We start from the raw sequence: 22,028 nt of genomic DNA on the forward strand, positions 1-22,028 counted from the left end.
CTCCTCAGAGCTCTGTCCAGCCCTGGGCTCCATGCTGGCCTGCTTGAGTTACTAACCAGTTTCTCTGGTTTCCAGCAAGTCATACATAGCCAGAACCAGCCCACATGGCTTGAAACCTCCTTTCCCATCTGCTGCCATGGTTCCCCTTACTCTTTGCAGCCACCAGCAGAATTGCTCAGGGTGACATGGCTGCCTGCCCTCCACTTCTCATTTCTTGTGGGCAGTTCACTATCTACAGCCATTCCTTTGAAGATTTTGCTCTCCCATACCGGGATTTATTCCGTAAGCTTCACACTCCCGCTCATATGCCACCTTCCCAAGCTCCTCAGCTCCCCTGGCACTGTCTGGGGCACGTGCATGCCCTCGAGCAGGCTGCGTATGTGTTGCTGTGATCGCAGCATTTTCCTCTTCAGGAATCCCTTATTCTCTCTTACAATAGCATTTTAATGCCCCATCTACCTCCATTCCCTGAGTAAATGGTCTCTGTCAGGGTTCCTGTGCATGCTTACACTACTGCTCTAGCAGGGCACCCTCAACTCCCTCACATCAGGGTTTCTTTTTCCTTCTAACTTCGGATCTTGATTCTCCTCCAATTCTGCAGAGGTTGAGTACAAGCCCTGTGTTTATCTGGTGACAGATCTTTCTGTGTGCTCACATAACTTTTCTAGAGCAATAGACAGAGATGAGATAAAAGTATTGGTATGTGAGAGCTATCACCCAGTTGCTTCACACCTTCAAGTGCAGTGGTATCTAATTCAATGCTGCTTCACAATTCCCCTGTTTTGATTTCCTAGTATTTCCACAAATTAGTGGTGTTCTCTCTCACAGTAAAAATAGAAAATCACTAAAATTTTTGTAGTTGATTGGATGAAGCATTTAGAAGTCATCCTATACCATGAAGTCAGAGAGAAACAATGATGAGATGAGCACACAGCCTCACAAGTTTAGCCTTAGACATAATGAAAATCAAAGGGAAGCTTTCATCATTCAAACATTGAGCTGAATCACAGTGGAATAACAGTTGGTCCTGGGAAAAAGAGGGTTTGCATGAGGTTTTCTTGGTAACATCCCAAGTGATTTCCAAACCCCACAATAAAAGGAAATATGGATCCAATGGTTTGTATTCTTCCCAACCTCCAGGCTGAAATATGATACTACACTGAAAAATAACTCTCAAAAAACCCCAAACCAAACCAAAAACCAAAACCAACCAACCAAACAAAACCCAAAACAAAACAAACAAACAAACAAAAACCACCCAAAAAGAGGAATTGTTCAGCATCTATTAAACTCCAGCGACTCTGAAGAACACCTCTGTTCCTCAACACAAATGTTTTTCTAGCTTTCAGAATGCAGAGAGGGTTCTAAAAATCAAGCTGGCTTTCTCAGCATCAACAGAGGTGACATTTTTACACTGCAGCTTTGAAAATATGATTAAAGCCTGAAGCACAATGCTGTGCTCCATAGGACATATCTGACCCACACACTGCCTTTTCAACTCTCTGCTTTTTCTAAATCATGTACATTATGAGTGAATAGGAAGAAAATGTGTAAACAAGAACAGAAAAGGTCATCGCAAGTTCATTAATTCTGATCACTTAATAAGCTGTAAATTGAAGTGCATGAATTCCATTCTCTTGAACACCAGGATAAATTTGAAGAATCTCTATTGACTTAATTTACGCTGATATGCATTAGAATAGTTTCTGGCACATTCAGAATCAAAATAATTATTACAGCAACATTCAAGACCAGGAGGCAGCCAGTTCCCATTTAGTAACTAAATGAGGGACAGACTTACAAAAGTAAAGAATTCACCAATTAAAAAAATCTTAATTATTTTTAAAGGTGGTGCAGAGGCTCAGCCATGGAGGTTGTGAAATTTAGGGCTGCAGGACTAGCCCTAAGAAGCAGCGTGACACTTTGCACCCAACAGATGAGAGCACTGTCCTGTGCAAAAGAGCTATTACTGTCCTCAGTGCCCACTTCTCACAGAAAACAAAGGTGAACTGTATACAAAGAGGCAGAACTGTTTGAATAATTTTGTCAAGCCAATAATCAGAGTGGTTCTGATACATTTCAGAGTTTTTTGCTTGCAGGTCCTCTCAGAGGTCATGAGGACTCCAGGAGGATATCTTCCTATGCTAAGACAAACATTGTTTTGGAATTCTTTACTCCATGGTTAGGATACTGTCCAAGAAATCTTACACTAGCTTTCTTGGAAAATAAAACACTTGGCCACTTCTAGGGACTAAAAGGCATCCTCAGTATCTTCCTGAATACCTTAAGTATCTAAAATAATGTCAGACAAAAGCATCATGGTGAGAGAAAGAAGCTGAGAAAAATCTAAAAATAGTTTAAAATAAATCACTGGGGCTGCTCGGTTGCAATACCACGAAGTTTCCTCTGTCTTCTGCTGCTGCTGGTTTGTCTGCAAGAAGGTCCCAAGAAGGCAGATCTAAAGCGATGCCCTTGAAACATGCGTCTGTGACTGCCCGGGAATGATCCAGCGACGTGTCCAGCGAGCTCCTCCTGCCGGCTGCTCTCCCGGCATCCAGGCTCGTGCCGATACACCTGAATTTCTCTTTGGCTTTTCAGGTAGCTGAAGGGAGGCAAAGCTAACACCACATCTTCCTTATTGTCATAGCAATAATGTCTCTCATATCACTGCCCATCCTCTCCAGGAGTGTCAGTCACACGGAGGTGCTGTGGTCCATGCCAGGAGCTGGGCAGAGCAGCAGCTGCAGAGCAGCTTGGGGAACCTGAGGAGCAAAGGTGAGCAGGGCTGGCAGCAAGGACAGCAGGGGCCTTGGGTAAAGGGGCACACGGGCACAGTGACCAAGCAAGAAGAGCACAGAAGGTCTGGTGACAGTGACCACACACAGCCAGGAGATCAGAGAGCCCCAGAGGGATGTGCCAGGTCTGCAGCCAAACCAGGAAGTCAAGTCAGGATCAGCCACAGCCAGGTCCACAGTCAGACACAAACACCCTTACAGCCCACCCCAAATGAGGACTGAGGACAAGGGCAGCTCTGTGCCATGGCTCCCAATGGAACTGGGGAGGCCCCAGCTGGCTTCTCCCAGCTCTTTGGCAGACAGCTCTTCTCACAGCACTCTGATCCCAGATTACATTCCACTGTATCATGACAGACCTCGAACACAGGCAGCCAAACCTGTAGGACAGGGGTAGGAGGTGGCAGAATCAGCTGGTGCACTCAGGGCCCTGTCAACACACTGCCCAGCACAGCCAGGGGAGAACATAAAAACTATCCCAAGTGCTGCCAAAGGAACCTGGGTACAAATATGCCACAGAGGTTAGCAATGTGCAAGACTGACAATCTGTACTTCAGCTGTTTCAGGGTCTGGTAAGGAATAACCTTTGCAGGCACTGTATGTGTGCTCATGTTTTGCCAGCCTGTTGGGAAACCCTTCTTTCTAGGCCAAAATAAAGACAACTGTCACTGAGACGTAATCACAAAGCCTTTCCACATTTTTAGCTTATAACTTAAACCAGAAAAATGCAAATGTAAACTAATCCTTTATGGCTTCCCATTAAAAAAAAAAGCCACCCACACCATATATTCCTCTGAGCAGTTCAGTTGCTTAGCACTTGGTCAAACTATGTCTCAAAAGAAGAACACACACAGGACATACTGGTACCCCATTTCCTACCTCTTCACAGGTGACATCTGCCATGGCCCTCCACTAGCAGGTCGTGTAGGTATCTGCATCAGTCCAAACTCCCAACCCTGCCTGCATGGAGAGCTGAAACTTCCCAAGGCCTCAAAACCCAAGTGGCAGATAATGACTGTCTTCAAAAAGGGAACTTGTTCAATCAATAAGGAAAGACTAACACATTGGAAAAGGCTGTCCGTGATTATCTTATTGAGTTACATCGGGAAAAATCAAAGACAGACAGAGAGGGGAAGGGAAAAAATGTGAGGTGAGCATCTCAAAAGTGTTCCCAGCTGCACTGACACTGATACACTGCTCAGATAAAGTCAGTCGGCCCTGCAAAGTTGATGAACATACAGTAGAGAGAAATGGTCTACTGAAAAAAGAACATAATTTATCAATAGTGATTAAAAACCCCTCCAAATTATGTAAAATACTTTGGAAAAAAAGCCACATTTATGGAGAGGAACCCACAATCTTGGTGAGGTGGCCAGGGATATTGTGTCTCCTTCCATACAGAGCGCTGAAAGTATACAGGACTGTTACTAAATGTGGCTTCTCTGCCAAGTAATTGTATTCTTGTACTTTATATTTCCAGTGTGAAAACTCTAATGAAACATTTTAAACCAAAGCCGTTTCCTTGGAGCTGCCTTTGACCTTCTTTTCCTTCTCTCTCAGCCAAATCTCCCTGCCAGGATGAATTCAGACCTAATGTCTGCTCCTCCCACCAGGCTTTTGGATATGTGACAATATCCTAGTCACTGGGAGCTGTGCCTGCTGGTGTCCATTGTCTTGTGTCCAGTTTGGGAGAGGGCTTTTAAGGAAAAGCCCAGAATTAAATTTATGAAGAGTCCAATGATTTACAGGAATGACCAACCCTGTAGCTACTTTCTGCACTCATCTACCAAAAACTTGTGAGTCCTTACTAACTAACTCACAAGGCTCTAGCATAGGAATTATTCAGAGCTCAAGAAAAAGCTTTTGGAAGTTTAAAAAACTAAACAAACAAACAAAAACAAACTCGAAATGAGGTTCCAATCTAAAAATACTACAAGCCTGTGCATCAGCTAGAGGTGTGGCAGTGGGACTGCCTACCAAGCTGCTGTGCAGAGCCTGTTACATTCCCAGCAGGCACCAAAAGGGGTTATACACAGCCCAGATAGAACTGCTGGCTGTGCTCTGTGGAATGCTTCTGTGCCAGCAGTTCAGTGATGGGCACAGCACAGATGTTCAGCCTGAGCACAGCCAAGGCACTACATCATGACACTGAGGTCCCAGTGCAGTGACAGGACATAATGAAGGGTCAGAGAAAGGTGCTGCTCAGAATGGAAATGCCAGATGCATCACCCAGGTAAAAGAGGAGTGGGTCTGTGGACAGGAGACACAGACCAGCAGCCACATGTACCAAAGTGCAGCTGATGCAAGGCCCTGGATAATCCACCAGTGATGATGAAGGTCAGACACTACCAGAAGGAAATCACATTATATGCCTTATTTACAATCAGTCCAAATCTGTAGAAACATTATATGTATCATCTGTGTCCCACTTCGTGTGCTGTCATCTATACTGCCTGCCCTATATAGTTTTGGTACATGAACAAATGCATACTTTGGGAGAAAGTAAAATTGCTTTCTCTGTTAAATCTCCTGTAATCACACCACAAACCAAAAAAATTTTGCAGATATCTATCCAATTCCCACATTGAATCAGTATGTTGCTTGACAAACATTTTCATTTAAAGACCAAGTACCTGCTAGGAATTTACAACTAGGCTTGAGCCCTTTTTCTACAAACTCTTAACTTTTCTTCTTCAACCCCCTGTCCCCACTTCCATCAGTGTTCTGCAATTTGCCAGCCTCCTTTATGTCTCAGTTATGTCTGCACAATGTGAGGCAGGCAGACCCATGTGCCCACAAACGGAAAAGCTCCTCCAGCTCACAATAACTCAGCAGGCTCCTGCAATTTTCAGAGTCTGCACTACTGTGTGCCCATATCTGCTGTCAAATTACTGCCTGGACACAGGCTCCACAGCTAACCTCAGCCTTACCCCAAACATGAAATTGTCTCTGAGCCCTCAGGAACATTCATCTTGTCCTGCAGCTCTTCCTATACAAAGTAGTGTAAACCTGGCTGACACTCCTAGGAAATAGAGAACAAGCTTACCCCTCCAAAGATGTGTTATGATTTTATGGCCCCTTTCTGCAACCTACTGAGAGTGGATGTGTTCCATATCATGCATTTAAAACACATCAACACAGATTTGAAGGGTGTACAGTTCTCCTGAGGTTTCTAAAGGAAAATAGAGATGAAAGCCATAAAAAATAACCCTTCACACACAGCAGAGGTTGAGAAGTAAAACTTAAACATAAGTTCATATTTCTCTTTAGTGTAAGTTCTGGCAGTCCCAAGACTGTTCTAACTTCTAGCTGCTTGTCATGGCTGTAACATCACAGCAGTGAGGGAAAACCCTGAGTACATTTACTCCAACCTTAGCTGCCTTCCCTTAAAACCCTTACTTTGCCCTATTCTGTCTGAGGCTGTGAAAAGACAATGATAATAATAGGAAGCTGCTCCTAGAGCTCTCACAAAGGAGACAGTTATTTTCATGTCCTGCCTCATTGCAAGTACCTGTAGGTAGGAAAGATGACATGCACAGATCACACACAAACCTGTAATCAAGGCAAGTCAGGATGTTATTGACTGTAGTTGCTGCTGTCTGTCTCGACCTTCTCCTCGAGGTGTCTCCACCTCCCACTACAATGTCACAGCTACAGGAGTTCCCCGGTGGTCTGCAAAGAAGCAAAACAGCAAATGGCAAGAGAGAACTGACATTGTTTATATAACATTAAAATTAATTCTAAATCAACAATTCAGAGAAAGTAACGTTGCATCAAAGTAGACTAAAAGAGATTTCACTGACAGTGCTAACAGTGATATTTTGTATATATAAAGCATTCTGTACCCCAAATTCTCATGATGTTACAAAAAAAGAGAAAGCACTACCTTTCTTCAGTGTTTTGCAGAAAAAGTGAGGCACAGGCATTCATAGAACTTTGCAGAATAACTGACAATTTACCACCAGAAAGAAGAACAGAATCCAGGCTTTTTAATCCATTAGTCAGTTATGTGCATTATTTTAAAGCAGACCTCAGATTTACTCATTTTAGTGTAGATTGGGAAATTGCAGAAATATACATGTGTTCTACATCTTAAACCAAGACTTTCCTCCTGGAATGGCAATAAGAATACCCTGCAGCCCAAGATTTTCTATTCACCCATAAAACCTTCATCCTCTTGAGGGTGCTGGTAGCCAGGATAACCCCCAGTCCATATTCTATACCCAGTGCATGCTGCAGGAGGGAAAGATAACAAAGGCTGTGACAGAATTCCATCAGGAAACTCCTTTTGGGCCCCATTTCCATCAGCCCATAAAAGGAACAGGCTGGACCCACATGCTGGGCTCTGCTAAGGCTGCTCTTGGCTGTAGCTCTTCATTTGCAGAATAAATGACCCTTTGATTTCCCTCTGACCTCTGCAGATACTTCAGACTGCTGACCTCATCTGCCGATGGCTCCCACCTCTATGAGCCAGCATCCTCAAACAGGTGCCCTCAGACAAACCCCTCCACCTTCCCAGGCAAGCTGAACTAAGACAGCTCCAAGAATCCTGAATCAAGGCTCCCAGGAGGTTATTTGTGCACGGGCTGGGAATGTTCAGCCCTCAACGCAGGTCCTGGAGTCCCTCTAGACAACTCAGTGACTTGTGACTGTGAGTTCTCATCTCTGCAGTAGATTTCCAGACTCAGTTTTATGACCAGAGATGAAAGGTGACAATGGTACTTCAGCAGAGGAATCCCCGTGCTCGTACTGCATCCCAGGAAAAAGACACCTCTCTTCAGACACACCCATTTACCTTGGCATTCACCGCCTTATTACCAAAAGTATCACAATCCATAATGACTTTTGATCTTAACAGCCCCATTCCTGAGAGATTACTCCATTCCACAGCTAAGGATACAAAGGCATTCGGTGGCTGAGCAGGGAATTCAGTGCTCGTTTCAAGTTCAAATTCAGAGTCCTGCTCACTGGATTAATCTCTGGACAGCATTTTTCTGCTTGGCAGAGAAGTGTGAGTTTACAGGTCTGAAAGAATACTGAGATCCTCAGATGGAGTCACAGATATATGTATCACAGACTAATATCTTCATCGATATAAGTAGCATAAAAACAAAGCAAGCTAGGTCAGCTCTTCTGTTGGTCTCTAAAGAACAACCAATTATTAGAGTGAACATAACCATCTTTAATAAGTAAGCTGTTTTGGAAGCTGAACTGTTTGTTCTGAGTGCCACATAGACAGTTCTTGCTACTGGCAGAAGAGGCCTGTGAATCAGAGCCCGAAGTCTGATGCAAGAGAAATTTGGGCGTCTCAAGCTGATTTCCCCAGCAGAGAACAACCCTATTAGTTTGAGAAAGTCCCCTGCCTGCTTTCTCTCTGAGTAATTAAGAGTGAAATCCTCCTCTCAGTGACCCCAATGCTCTCAGCCTAGGCTGATTTACACATGAAAGGAACCCTCTGAGGGGCTTTCTCTCTTTCACATTCACAACCAGGCAGGACCTATAAATAAAACCTTTCTGAAAACAGGAGCTTTCAAAAAGGTCTGTGTATGTGCACAAACGTGTATGAGAGAAAGGGAATGGCTGTGTGCACTCGAGGATGTGTGTTTGCATGCGTATGTGAGGCGTGGGTGAGAAGAATGTGCATTCACACACCAACCCTCATGCAAGCAAGTGTACTCAGAAAAGCATCTGCATGGATGCAGGAGCGTGCACAGGTGCTGGGGGCACTTACAGGAGCCAGAGGGCATACCCAGGCTGGTTTCCAGCTAGCACAATTCCAGGGGTTCACCCCAGTCAGCTGAGTCATTCTAGAGTTACACATGGAAAATGAGAGCAGATTCAGACCCAATTGTGCATATGAGACCAAGCTTGTGATGCACTTTCCCTCCACAAAACAGCAAAGTACTTGCAGGACAAACACCAGTGGTTTCCACTGCTTTAGCTTTAACGTGGGATGTAACACAGAATCAGAGCTCAGGGCGTGTGCTCCTACAGTTTTGACAGATGAGATTTTTAAATGGTCACATCCTCTCAGCTGTCCAGGAGAGAATAAGTAGTGTTGCATTTTCCAGGGCTGTCATTGTTCAAAAGCGAATTTTAGTTTTCTGGAACATTAAACCCCTCCAAGTTTGAAAAATAAACGAGACAGATGACCTGAAAATGAAGATCAGGAAATCAAAAGGACTGTGACTACCTTTACAGTAGTTATAAACATAAAAATGCCTAGAATATGCATCTGCACTGTCCTTCTCCCACTGTCCATCCACGTGGCTATGAAGTCAGGCCAGGATATCTCCCCTTCCATGAGGCCTACGGAGGACCCTGCATAACTTCCCGGAAACTTGGCAGTTACTGTGACCCTGCCCTAATACAAAACAGGTGACACGGAGCTCAGAGCCAAGCCAGGACAGACCACAGGGTTTCACAAAGCAGGTTCTGCTCTGTGGGTCTTTGCCCCTGAAAGAAGTGGCTTCTTAAGACCTGGCTACAGCGTGATAATTTCAGAACTGCAAATTATTCTACTCCACTACTCCTGACCAGCTGAATCATTTGCTTTACTGAATCTGTGTCTGTGCCATATGCTAATGCCAGCAGTCGGGATGTAGGTGTGTTAGAACCACTGCAGCTGCTCCACAGCTTGGTGGGAGACTCCAGGGTGTGAGAGGGGGGCAGGAGAGGTGCTGCACCCTGCACCCTTCTGACTTCATCACTGCTAATCGCAGCTCTTGGATCTTTCCCCCCCTCCACCCCCAATTCTTATGCAAACATTTAGAAGAAGTAGGCAGAAAAAAAAAGGCACATAACAGGAGACATAAAGAGTGCAAAGCCTCACAGGAGCGCACAAAGCACAGAATGTCTCTTCTGCTCGTTCAAAAGACTCTTCCCAGCTCCTTGCACTAGGCAAGAGTGTGTGAGCAGGGATTCAGAGCTCCCCTCCTACTGAGCTCGCAGCTAAAGCCCTCCCCCAGTTCCCAGGGTCTTCAAATAAAGATTTGCATAGTAGTTCCAGATCATTCCCGAGAGAAGGGACAATGGCTCTCTCAACGCCCTCTTCCCCCCCATCCCTCCCTCCCAAAGCTGATAAAGCCCTGGTGAAAAGGGGAACAAAGGATTTACAGATGTCAGAATATTGATTTCTGCCGTTCTAGGACTACAGGGAGAAGATGGAGAAAACTTTTGCCCCCAGAAACTCTGTGAAGTTTGAGACACAGACGCTATCTCTGCAGCACGAACTCCGCGTTTGTTAAAACAGTATCTGATGGAGGCAATGTTGCTATTCGAGAGGGATGAGCAGGGCCCTGGAAATGCGAAGATGCTCGGGGATGAGATTACAGCGTTCAATCCCAGAGAGCGCATTTGTTGTTCCCGGAGCTGGTGAACGGAGAGGCGATTCCCGTGAAAGCAGTTTGCCACCAGGCGGGCCGGGCCGGCATTGCTCCGGTGCTCCCAGCTCAGCGTGATTCGCTCTGGTATCCTGCCCTCTCTCTGCCACCCACCGCTGCAGCTGGGAAAAGTAACAGAAAGAAGGGTGAAAGACGAGTTTTCGGCAAGTGGCCTTTGATTCGGAATCAGAGTGGAATGGAGGTTCTCAAAATTCACTAAATTTAGGGCCGTTACCTGAAAGCCAAAGCTTTCTGCTCCCACACGTATTTCTGTGCACAGTCCATGTAAACCCGAGCTTGCTTTTGCAGTACAAACGTTCTTTTTCACTGTAGTGCATCCCCTCTACCGAACTCCACCTCTACCAGCTTGCTGCGATCACTCAAATTGTGCTAAACAGAACAGCGACGTGATCCAAAGTGTCACATTTGTCACACCCAGCAGGAGAGTGGGACTGGGCAGCCAAGTGAGGTTACAGAGTTCTGGCCTGACCTCCACCTGTCCCACCACTACACTGAAACAGCTTTATCTCAGAGACTGGCTACCACCACTTTGTAGACATACACACTATATCGATATCTATATCATCTATATCTATTTCTTTTCCCCCTCCCTTTTCAGAGCTAACTCTGTAGCATTTCTGCACTCAGAAAGTTCCTGGAATGCTGGATCTTTTGTGAAAATGTACCTGATGAAAGTTCCTAAAATGCTGGATTTAGGCCTGGATTTTTAAAGGTGGTAAGCTATTTTCTAAATCAAACTCTAGGCCCTCAGATAGGTCAACCGAGGGAAAACCCACCTGAAACCCTTTCTGCAAGGCACAGTAGTGAGTACAAGAGGGATTTCTCATGCCATGGGTCAATAATTCTGACAGAGCTGCAGAGCCAGAGCGGACTGTTCCCTCATTTTCCACACACCTTTGTAAAAACACATGCTGTCAGGAGGACTGAAACCATAACAGTGATAATTACCATCACATATTGTAGAGTTAAACACATTTCATAGAGATACATCAAAACATTCTTCACAATACCTTACAAAATCTAGGTTTCTTTCAATACCTGCCTGTCTTCCCTCAGCTAAAAGAAATTACTCTTATGGAATCTTTTGTGTCTCCCAGCAGTCACTCCTAATTTACATTTAAAGATGTGAATCACACCCACCAGACTCCTGATACACCTCATACAGAGATTAATCACAGCTGTTGGGATGATGAAGACTAAGACAGACACATTTTAAATCAGTGTAACCTAGAACTGTAATGAACCTGCTACCACACTCAGGTTCAGGACAGACTCAAACCCCATGTTCAGTTGCTCTCCATGAGCCCCTTGGAGCTACGTGGGTGAGACAAGGTGCACTTGGGACAGCTGTGCTAAGAGTTGCCACTACTGCCTTCTCCAAAGAGCGTTTTCCAGACTGTCAGAGGAGTAAAGGTGTCAGGGAGAACTCGGGAGAAGCAAACCTTGGCTGCTTTCACCTCCTGCTGAACACTTGCACGTTGTGTTTTGAGGCTGCAGCAGCAGACCTCGCAAATCTGTTTTATTTTTCAGAGAATTTTTCCTCATCCTAGACAGATGTTTGCTTGTTTTGCTGATTCTTTGCTTCCTCTCATTCACAAACATTAGTGTCTGTTGCTTACTTAAGGTTCTTTCTGCTACAAACAAGAGTAGTTTTGTTTACGTATTTCCCGCTACAAATTTGCTTTAGGATACAGAACTTAATCTTAGTTTCATCACTGAAATATTGCACCAAATAATTCTCAGATCTTCTGTTTTCCAAAAAAACCACATGCAAATTCCTTTTAAATTAAAAGTCTGATATGTTAGACATCTCATAAGCCTGAATCCAAAGGATGAAGGTGTGGAAAGACAAAATCTACCTCCAATGTGGATTTTGCAAAGCGGGTGTGTGTGCACACGGTGAGCCCCAGTGGTTTGAGGGCTGTTTTGTACAAAATGCATCATGTCCATGATGACAGAACACTTCTGCAGGTACACACAGTACCACCTGGGAATAACTTCTTTCCGTATGGAAGCAAAGCTGTCCTTAAAATTATTTCTTAAATAAAATAATACAAAAGGAAAGTACTGGAAGAGGTAATTGTAATTTAAAAAAAATAGGAGAAGAACAAAGAAACCAAAGCACTTTTAACAGTTTACACTGCCTAGATAAAGAAATTACTGAGCAATATTTTTATGTCAAGGTGTGTTTCACAACAGCCTTCCAAGGTTCTGGTCATCATAAAATTCTTTTGTGCTGCACAGTAAATTGGAGCCAAGCCCTGCTCCAAGTGAACATGGGTAAAGAAATCCTGCTCCCCAGCAGCAAATACATCTTACAGCCATGCCACACTGCATGCCTTGGTCAACAGAGAAGTGACCAATTCCATGGGACTAAGATGTGCACATGACCAACAAACCTCCTCCTTCCAACAACAGCCTCGTTTGGAGTAAAACACAATTCCTTCATGTCATTCCTCTCAGACCAGCCCCTACCACTATCCTTCCCAAAAGCTCAGTTTATTTGCTTTTTTACTGTTACAGTTTCTAAATGCACCATGGGAATCCTCTCATTTTGCTGTGGGGCTTTAAGTGCTGAAAAATGTATGTCCACCTACACAGCTTCCACCAAAAGTCAAAGCCAACCATCAGGGTCCAATAAAGAACTGAAAGAGAACCTAGATAGTAGTATTTTTTTTTCTTTTTTTCTCTGAAGATCTTGTGTTCATTCAAGTGATGTTATTTCAGTAGAATCCTCCCAGGAAACCACGTAATTAAAAACACATTAAAGGTAGCAAAACTGCACCATTTGAGGGGTCCTCTGATCCCCTCAAGCCTGGGACATCCCCAGCACTCTCCCTGACCCCACAGCCCCAGGACTTTTCACTCTCTTAACTACTTTTCACTCTCTACCTGACAGGAGGTTGTAGGCAGGTGATGATCGGCCTCTTCTCCCAGGTAATAGCAGCAAGGGGACACGGCCTCCAGCTGCACCAGGGGAGGTTAAGGTTGGACATCGAGAGTAATTTCTCCACAGGAAGTGTGAACAGACATTGGAACGGGCTGCTTAGGGAGGTGGTGGAATAACCGTCCCTGGAGGTGTTTAAGGGAAGACTGGACATGGCACCGAGTGCGATGGCCTGGCTGACACGGTAATGCTGGGTCACAGGAAGGACATGATGCTCCCGAGGTCACCTCCAAGCCAAGCGCGGCTGTGTCTGTCACCCTGCGGCTCTGTCACCGCCCGCAGGCCGAGCCCGCCCAGCTCCGCCCTCAGCACCAAGATGGCGCCGGCCCGCCCCTCAGGCCGCTCCGCCGTGACGTCACCGCCCCGCCCCTCCCGCGCGGGGCTGCGCGTGCGCGCGGGCGGCCCCGCTCAAGGTCAGCGCGGCCGCTGCCGCCGTCGGTCCCGCCCGGCGCGGTTCCGGTTCCGGCCCCGGTTCCGGTGTGCGGACAGGAGAACATGGCGGCGCTCGGACGGGTGTCCCGCCTGCTGCTCGGCACCGCCGCCCCGCGCTCCCCGCTGGCGCGCGGCATGGCGGCGGCGGCGGCACACGAGGAGGGCGGAGGTAACGGGGCTCTGCGGGGCGAGGGCGGAGCCGGGGCCCGCGGCCGGCGCGGCGCTGCCCTTGACAGCCGGTGCCCTTCGCCGCGGGAACGGGGCCCGGCAGGCGCTCGGTGTGAGCCCCCGCCGGGACAGAGGGGCTTGAACCGTGAGCCCGCATCCCTGTTACAGACGGGGAGGGCACCCGCGCTCGAACGCGGGTTCATTAGCGCCTCATTAACGCGCTAATTGTATTTCCGGCGCTGCCGGGTCAGTAACGCTAACAGGGCGCTGATTGTTGTTGTGATTGCTGCCCCGCCCAGCCCGCACCTGGAAGATCCTGACCTTCGTGGTGGCCCTGCCCGGCGTGGCCGTGTGCATGCTCAACTGCTACCTGAAGGCACAGCACGAGCACGAGCGGCCCGAGTTCGTGCCCTACCCTCACCTCCGCATCAGGACCAAGGTACTGCTGCCCGCCGGGGCTGACACCTCCCTTCTCCTGCCTCTCACAGGGGCTTGTCTATGGAGGCTAGCTTTGGAGCAAGCTGCAGGCCCCATGGCCTGCCAGACCTGCCTAAGAAGCTAGCCTGGGAAATTCATGGGAGGATTGAAAACAATCCTCAAAGACAGAAAACAGCCCGCAGGTGCTGTTTGTCTGTTCCCGTGTTTTCCTTGCAGGAGAGGGTCAGGGGGGTGGTGAACCCCACTGACCAATGATGGTAATGTAGCACTTTACTAACCAATAAGAGTTTCCTTTCTGTACTTTCCAAGAACTAGTCTATATAACATGACTGTAGCAATAAACTAGAGATTCTCTCCTGTTCGGACTCCCTTGAGAGTCCGTGTCGTTCTTCCTGCCGTTCCCAATTAGAACGACACTTGTCCTTTCTCCATCGCTGCCTGAGAGCCTGCCTGTGATATGGCTGTTTCTGAGGCAGTAAGAGTTTGTCACAGCTCTGATGAAGTCCCCGTGGTATTCACAGGCCTTCCCACTCCAAAGTCATCCTCCTAATGTCTTACTGAGAAATGTTTCAGTCCTAGAGCTGCTGTACTTAAACTAATACAGATCTGAAAGGTAGCAGTGGAGATCCCAAATACTCAAAATTGGGGTCCTCATAATTCAGCACAGTGGATGTTTAAGTAAGAGCAAAGACTGTGCTGTGTAGATTGTGGCTCCCAGCTAAGGGAGACAGTTTTCCAACTCTTGCTTCATACATCCTGGGAGCCAGCTTGCTTAATTCACCAGCCTGTCAAGGTGTGTGATCATACAATCATTTAGGTTGAAAAAATCTTCTGAGATGGAGTCCAACCTTTGACTCGTCTGCACCCTGTGAACCAGATCATGGCACTAAGTGCTGTATCCAGCCTAAACACCTTCAGGGACAGTGACCTCAGCAGCCTGGGCAGATTATCTCAATGTTTAGCAACCCTTTTTGTGAAGGAATCCCTCCTGATGTCCAGCCTGAACCTTCCCTGGCACAGCTTGAGGCCATTTCCTCTTGCCCTGTCACTAATTGTCTGGGAGAATTGATGTGTCTGTACTGTTCTGGGTTTCAGGTATTTGTAGGGATTGTTCAGAAAACTGGCTTAATTTCTTTCTTCTTTCAACAGCGTTTCCCCTGGGGTGATGGGAATAAAACCCTGTTTCACAACCCCCACGTTAACGCTCTCCCAACTGGTTATGAAGATTAAAACCAAGATCCTGACAACAGCCAGAACTTTGTCTCTCCCCATCCTTGAACAAGATTGTTGAGTGGGAGCCATCGGTTTTGGGGTCATAGTTTCAGAAACTCTGTGTTTCTTCTGTGATGAAGCTGAGTGATGTTGTGGCCCCCTGTGTGTACTTGTGATGGGGTCATTTAAATAAACAACTCTGAATGTGAATTTTGGATTTGACTTGTTTACCTGAATCCTTACAAGTTTTTTAGTTCAGTGTTTGCATAAAGCATTAAAGTTTCCCCCAGGACAGAGTGCAGGAACGAAGGGCTTTGACTGCCTGGATGGGAACACACGTTCCTGTGTCTGGTAACACAAACAACAGGAGTGCATTTGGCATAGGACATGAATCAGTTTCATATTCCTCATGTCTGGTTTAACTGATGATTCTAAATGCACAGCCAGAAGAACAGACACGTAGGTTAAAATTCAATATATACTGAAACACATTCTCCATTTTGCAATATTTATTAACAGTCATGAAGGTGATTTTCTCTTGGTCCCTTCTGGCAGAGGGAGTCGCAGCAAAGATGTTGAGCTAAGCTTTGCCTTCACACTGTTCACCTTCAGCTCTTTTTTTCAGGTACATCAGCACATATCCTGCTCACCACTCTGCTTTCCATAAAGCTGCAGTCTGTACAAAGTCTCACACAGCTTTTGCAGAAGAAAACACAATTTTGGCTCTACTGCTTCTGTCTGTGTAATATGTACTGTGTCATGCAGAAGCTGCTTGAAGTGGAAGGGATTACGAGCCAACACCTGAGCTAGCACAACCTTCCTTTTCAAGATTTTGCTCACTATAATTCAGCCATTTCCCAGTTCTTACTGTAACTTGTATATATTTTCCACGATGTCAAACTGAGCTCTATCTCAGCCATCAGTAATGTGGCTCTCCCCAAAAGGTAGAACACAGCAGCTGCTTTGGCATCTTGTTGAAAAGAGTGATGGATGACAAGAGAGAATCAAAGTGGGTACTGCAAGATGTCCTTCTCCATGTTTCCATGTGATTTTTTTTCTGTCTGCTTACCAGTAAAAGATTGCTGAGATGAGTTTCCCTGTGTTGAGAGTACAAGGCACTGATGGGCACAGTTGTTTTAAAGCTGACAAAGTCACATTTAGCCCTACATGAAAATCATAGAAAAGCAAACTGGTTTTGTGTGTTATTCCTTAAAAAATACGTCAGCTGTCTTCAAAATGCTGTTTATAGATCCTTCTCTTAGGCCTGTTTTTATTCAAACCTGAGTGACACAGGACTTTGCCAACAGCCTGTTTTCTCAGTACTGTATTTAACCCCACTGTAGGAGCTCTCTGCACCTGAGAACAAGAACATGGCTCAGCTGGGTATGTGACTGCACAGGAACAACAGCCTCAGGCTGCAGCAGTTCCTGATCCTCTGCACAAGGCCCACAGGACTCAGTGTCTGGGGTCTGTGAGGGGCTGTGGTGCAGACAGGCCAGCTGTAATGTTTGAGAACTGCACCTTTTAAATTTTCTTTAAAGTAAAACCTTTAGAGGATTAGTATTAATTAAAAGCAGAGAGTGAAGCTTTCTTTTTTCCTCACTGTAATTTTAGAATTATGAAATTATCTTTTGTCCCCAGGCCATAATACCTTTTACTCTTTCACTGTGTTGGTGTAAGGAGGGGCAAGCTTTGCCCCATCCCTGTGTGAGGATCAAACCACAGGGTGGTGTAATGCTAAAGGAGAGGGTATTCAAGTTTGTGGATGTGTCAGTACCTCAGAAGAGGCTGAAGTAACCTCTGCATTAAAAGTCTTCTCTTCAGCTGCTGAGCAGGCCACTTCCATCCCTCCAAGGGGTCACAATCAGACTCTACTGCACAGTTACCTACTTGAACAAAATATAACCTGGTTATATTTATTTTAGCCAAGCTGTTGCAGGTCCTCTAGAACTTTAAAACCGTCTCTGCAGCTGACACAAAACAGTGCTTAAGCTCTTCAGCATTCAGGATGACATGAAACTAACTTCTTCACCAAAATTGAGCAGCATAGAGATGATAGAAAGTACATCAACCCCCTCCATATTCTTTTGAAACACTTTCAAGTGCTAGATAAATAAACAAAATAAATCAGTCACAAAGAAACCACCTCAGCCCACTCCAACCAGCATTCCCCCATTACAGAGTACATTCAGTGGGAAGTTAAATCACATGGATTTTTAAGCTGTTTGATGCTGAACCACCACCAGCTTTCACTGGAAAGGAGGCAGCAGCTACCACTGCTGATGATCCAGACTTTTTTTTTTTCCTTTTAGCCGTTTGTTTTCACAAGCAGAACATTCTTCACTTCCTATAAAGCAATCAACAAAGGTCTTATCCAGGTGGCATCTGTGGTACACCTGGTGATGGTGCTTAGTCCAAAGGCTCCTGTTAGTGACTGTACCCATACAGCCAACATCAAGAGGAGTTTTCAGTTTTCCCTTTACTTGGGCCCATGAACTCCAGGCCCTCAATAGGTATGTCCTTTTCTTTGATTGCTTTCTGAAAAGAAGAAAAAGAAAACCAAATAATTAAACTCAGCACTTCTTTATAGGGCTACACGATGTTATTTTCGGTACAAATCACAGAACCACAGAATCAGTTCTGTTGTAAAACACTTCTGAGATCGTCAAGTCCGACCTATGACCCAACAGCACCGTGACAACCAGACCATGGCCGTGCCCAGGCTCTCCTCAAACACTGACTGCAGCACCTCCCCGGGCAGCCCATTCCAATGTCTGATCACCCTTTCTGTGAAAAAATCCTCCTAATGCCCCACCTAAACCTCCCTGGTGGAGTTTAAGTATATAACCTCTCGAGCTGTCGCTTGTTGCCTGAATAGAAATAATCTTTAAAAAAAAAAAAAAGTACTCTACTAGAAAAAGTAATCTTAAAAGCTGGTTTGAATAAAGCTTCAACGTTAGAGTTGCTGCAGGACGTAGTGAGAAGTCACTGAACACTACAGTCCGTCTAACAGAAACGTGCTGCAGAATCTACAGAGCAACCTTAAGTCACGTACAATAAAAACAGGAGACGCCTGTAAAATACTCCACGTCCTGACCGCCGGACACAGGGCGAGATAAACCCAGAGCTGCGTGTCGGGGTCACTGGTGAGACCCGACGCCGTTCCTGGGGTACCGGGACGGCGGCACGAGGGCTGAGCGCGGGGCCAGGCCGCTCGGGGCAGGCAATGCCGGGGGCCGCACGCACCTGCACGCAGAGCTGGTAGCGCTTGAAGAGCTGCCCGCAGGGGTCGCCGGCGCTGTCGCCCTTGAGGAACTTCTCTGCGAACCAGCGGTTGAAGCACTGATCGTACTCGCGCTTCAGCTCCGTGCACGCCTCGCCCACGCTGTTCATCGCGGCGGCCGCGCCGGGACGGGGGCCGCCCAGTAACGCACTTCCGGCGCGCCGGTGGCGTCACTAGCGGGGCTGTGACGTCAGGCGGCGGAAGCGCCATGCGCGCGCTGTCCCTCGGGCGGTGGCTCCGCGCCGGGCGGGTCCCCCCGCACTGCGGGCACCGGGCACCGGCACCGGCACCGGCACCGCCGCCCCTCGCCAGGCGGGCCAGCGGGAACAGCAGAAAAACCCAGGAAATTTCCCAAGGAAGCGACAGCAATCAGCGGGTCCCGACCAGTGGCTTGGATTTGGTGCCCTTAAAGGTCTTCCCCAGCCTTAACGATTTTAGGACTGTTTGTAAACTCCGGTTTTGAAGTGTAACAAGTTTCTAATTAAAATAAAGTAGCACTATTAAACTTACTGGGTTCTTTTTCACTTTTTTTTTTTTGTCGGTATTGATGCTTTTGACAGCAGAAGGTGTCGGTGGAAGTGCTGGACCACTTGGAGCACCTGGCCCTGGTGGATTTCAGGGATGCGGAGGGCGTGGAGCGGCTGCAGAAAGCGATCCAGTTTGCTGATCAGCTCCATGAAGTAAACACCGACGGCGTGGAACCGATGGATTCAGTGCTGGAGGACAGGTGGTGAATCACAGCAGCCTCCTTTTATCTGTTAATGCATCAAACTTTGCTTTTGTGGCTTTTTTTTTTTCCCTGGGAATCGCGATGCGTGTGGTCCCTTTGCTCAAAATGTCTTCCTGTGGTTTTGTGTGGGAGAAGGTTGTCATTGGCACATGTGATTTTTATGTGTGAGCAAAGCAAAGGTGAACTTCAGTTTTTCAGTGTCTTAATTGTCACACTATCTCCCAAATGCCTGCCAATGACATTCTTGGGTGCTTCGAAACGTTCCAGTACTTGTCTCAGTGTTTATTTAAGAGACCAAAACCAGATTTAGAGATAAGCCACCCTTCATATTCACAGAATAGCTTAAAGACAAGCAGTAATCTTTGTCCTTCAGGTGTCTGTATCTCAGAGAAGATGATGTGACAGAAGGCAACTGCACTAAAGAGCTGCTGGAAAATGCCAGAGAGAAAGTAGAGGAGTATTTTGTAGCTCCACCAGGTATTGACTTGCTTATAAAAATCTCTTAATCTTGCCTGAATTACCCTGAAGAAAATAACCTGCCATAGCTGCATTTACTTTCAGAAATACTAATCAATAATAGGGAGTACTAAAAGAAATGACTGTAGCCATCTGTGTAAAACAATGTGCAATTTATTGGTCCAGAAGCAGTACAGAGGCTGACCTGACTGAAGTTACTGCACATGTTGAAAAATTCCTTACAGGAAGTCAGACAGGACTTACTTTCCTGACTTTCTCAGGCTATTTAGGCAGCCTGATCGTGAAGCAAACTGGAGAAACACTTCCAGGCCAGGGTGTCGTCCCCACAAGGTAACTTACAGCTGGTCTTACACAACTTGTTTTTTATTTTCTCTCAGGTAACATCCCTTTACCAAAGCTGGAAGAACGAGAGACTTTTCTGCAGGGCTCTTAGTGACAGCCCAGAGACCAAATCCCCATTCATTATTTTATTTTGGGAAAATGAAGTTTTGTGCAGTCACAGCTGAAACATCCTGGCATGTATTTTGGTCAAAAGGAGAGCACTTGCAAGACAGAAGAACGAAGGTGTAAAAGTTTAGTAGAGCTGCTGAAATGTTCAATGTCTCTGAAGCTGGATGGCAGCATGGCAGATGACCTTGGTGCTTTTATTTGGCAGAGTGACTTTGCTGTCTGGAGGTGAGAGCAAACCCTTGTCCCACTCTTAATTGTGTAATTACTTCATTATTTGTTTAAACATCCATAATATACTCACACAGATGCATAAAACATGTAATTATTATGATACTTGAATTCTTTCAAGGGTATTGAAATAAAGCCTGTATTTAACACCAGTAATCCAATCCTCTGCAAAGCTGTAACACTGTATTTGGTCTCAGACTTGTCAAGATTCAGACCCTGCAAATGCTGCAGTTTTAAAAATATACAGACTCACCCTATAAATAATTCATGATGTCTATATAAATCATAACAAGGAAAGACTTCAAAATATCAATCAATCTATATGATTAACACCACAATCATAATATCAGGTAATTCCCACTTTGAGAAGTCCCCTCTTGATCTATCCATTTTGGCCTCCTCCTTTTACCATGAGAGAGAATGGGGACATTATTATTTACACAGAAAAAGGAAGAGGATTTTGAGAGGGAACTGCATGCCTGCAGGAGCTTTTAACCCAAAATAACATTAAGTAACTATTTAAAGGCAACAACTAAACCAACAATTTGGACAAGATGATCCCACATTCCCAATGCAGCACAGTCTAAACTTAAAACTGCCAGTTCAGTGCTTCTCCCACACACTCTAGTGAGAGAACAGACTGCCTGCTGCTTGTTCCCTGCGGCCCAAACTGCATTTAAAGTGGAAAACACATCTCCTTAATGAAGGGGTTTGATGCAACTTCATCACAAATAAGGGATTACAACCTTGACTCAGACACCTGCAACCACCAAAAAGCAAAGCTCACAGAGGGCAGATGAGCTGCCTGTGGGGCAGGGCATGTCAGTGCCTCAGTGGGTCTAACACTGGTGGTGCTGAGCCCCTCTGGGCCCTGGCTGCACTTTGAGAGAGGGAGAGACACTCCTCAAGTGCTGGTTCACCTGCATTCACTGCAGGACTCACTAAATGGATGCAGTTTCTCTGGAGAACACGGAGATAACCTCACTTGGACCTGCTGACATTATTCCACCACCACAAACTTGTAGATACAAAATTGGATTGGAAGTCCTTGCATATAAATCCCAAGTTTACAAAGAAAATTTCAGTGTGGATATTTCTTCACTTTTGTGGAAAGAACAAGAAAATGGAAGTTGTTTCATTGCTAATAATGATTATTTAACATTTTGATATTAACTAGGAGCCCCAGGAAAAATCTCTGCTAATACAGTGATACATTGTGCAACACTGAGTAAAAAAACACCTCACAAAAAGTGCTTCCAGCCTAATCTCCATCTGGGAGAGAAATCTCCTGAGATGCCTTATCCATTACCCAGTTTTCTTCAGCACCTCCTCTACCCCAGCTATCATCTCCTGTGTTTATTTGTTCTGCCTTTCCCTGCAGCTCTGTCCTGAGGGAAACTCTACTTTTATATTCTTGATTAACAAGTAGGACTCTAATATATCTCAGGCTTTAATGTTTCTCATTAAC

General features: G+C 45.9%; 3 protein-coding genes across 4 annotated transcripts; 2 read left to right on the forward strand and 1 right to left on the reverse strand.

The window, feature by feature from the left end:
• Positions 1 to 13,568: 13,568 nt before the first annotated feature.
• LOC131585360 (cytochrome c oxidase subunit 6A1, mitochondrial) lies at positions 13,569 to 15,602 on the forward strand. Its single transcript, XM_058851468.1, has 3 exons — positions 13,569 to 13,743; positions 14,042 to 14,181; positions 15,330 to 15,602. The coding sequence occupies exons 1-3, from the start codon at positions 13,638 to 13,640 to the stop codon at positions 15,408 to 15,410; spliced, it is 327 nt and encodes a 108-aa protein (XP_058707451.1). The 5' UTR covers positions 13,569 to 13,637; the 3' UTR covers positions 15,411 to 15,602.
• Positions 15,603 to 17,277: 1,675 nt separating this feature from the next.
• Positions 17,278 to 18,828, reverse strand: TRIAP1 (TP53 regulated inhibitor of apoptosis 1). The gene is made up of 2 exons (XM_058851469.1): positions 18,639 to 18,828; positions 17,278 to 17,930 (listed from the first exon to the last, which is right to left on the reverse strand). Exons 1-2 carry the CDS (start codon positions 18,783 to 18,785, stop codon positions 17,847 to 17,849), a joined length of 231 nt encoding a protein of 76 aa, XP_058707452.1. The 5' UTR covers positions 18,786 to 18,828; the 3' UTR covers positions 17,278 to 17,846.
• Positions 18,829 to 18,856: 28 nt separating this feature from the next.
• GATC (glutamyl-tRNA amidotransferase subunit C) lies at positions 18,857 to 20,721 on the forward strand. Of its 2 annotated transcripts, none has more exons than XM_058851466.1 (4): positions 18,857 to 19,087; positions 19,236 to 19,402; positions 19,779 to 19,882; positions 20,260 to 20,721. In XM_058851466.1, exons 1-4 carry the CDS (start codon positions 18,884 to 18,886, stop codon positions 20,313 to 20,315), a joined length of 531 nt encoding a protein of 176 aa, XP_058707449.1. In that variant the 5' UTR covers positions 18,857 to 18,883; the 3' UTR covers positions 20,316 to 20,721. The 2 variants fall into 2 exon arrangements, with proteins under 2 accessions (XP_058707449.1, XP_058707450.1); XM_058851467.1 differs by having other exon boundaries at positions 18,861 to 19,087; positions 19,239 to 19,402.
• Positions 20,722 to 22,028: the final 1,307 nt, after the last annotated feature.

The sequence above is a fragment of the Poecile atricapillus genome, chromosome 16, assembly GCF_030490865.1.
Source record: "Poecile atricapillus isolate bPoeAtr1 chromosome 16, bPoeAtr1.hap1, whole genome shotgun sequence".
Classification (NCBI taxonomy): domain Eukaryota; kingdom Metazoa; phylum Chordata; class Aves; order Passeriformes; family Paridae; genus Poecile; species Poecile atricapillus.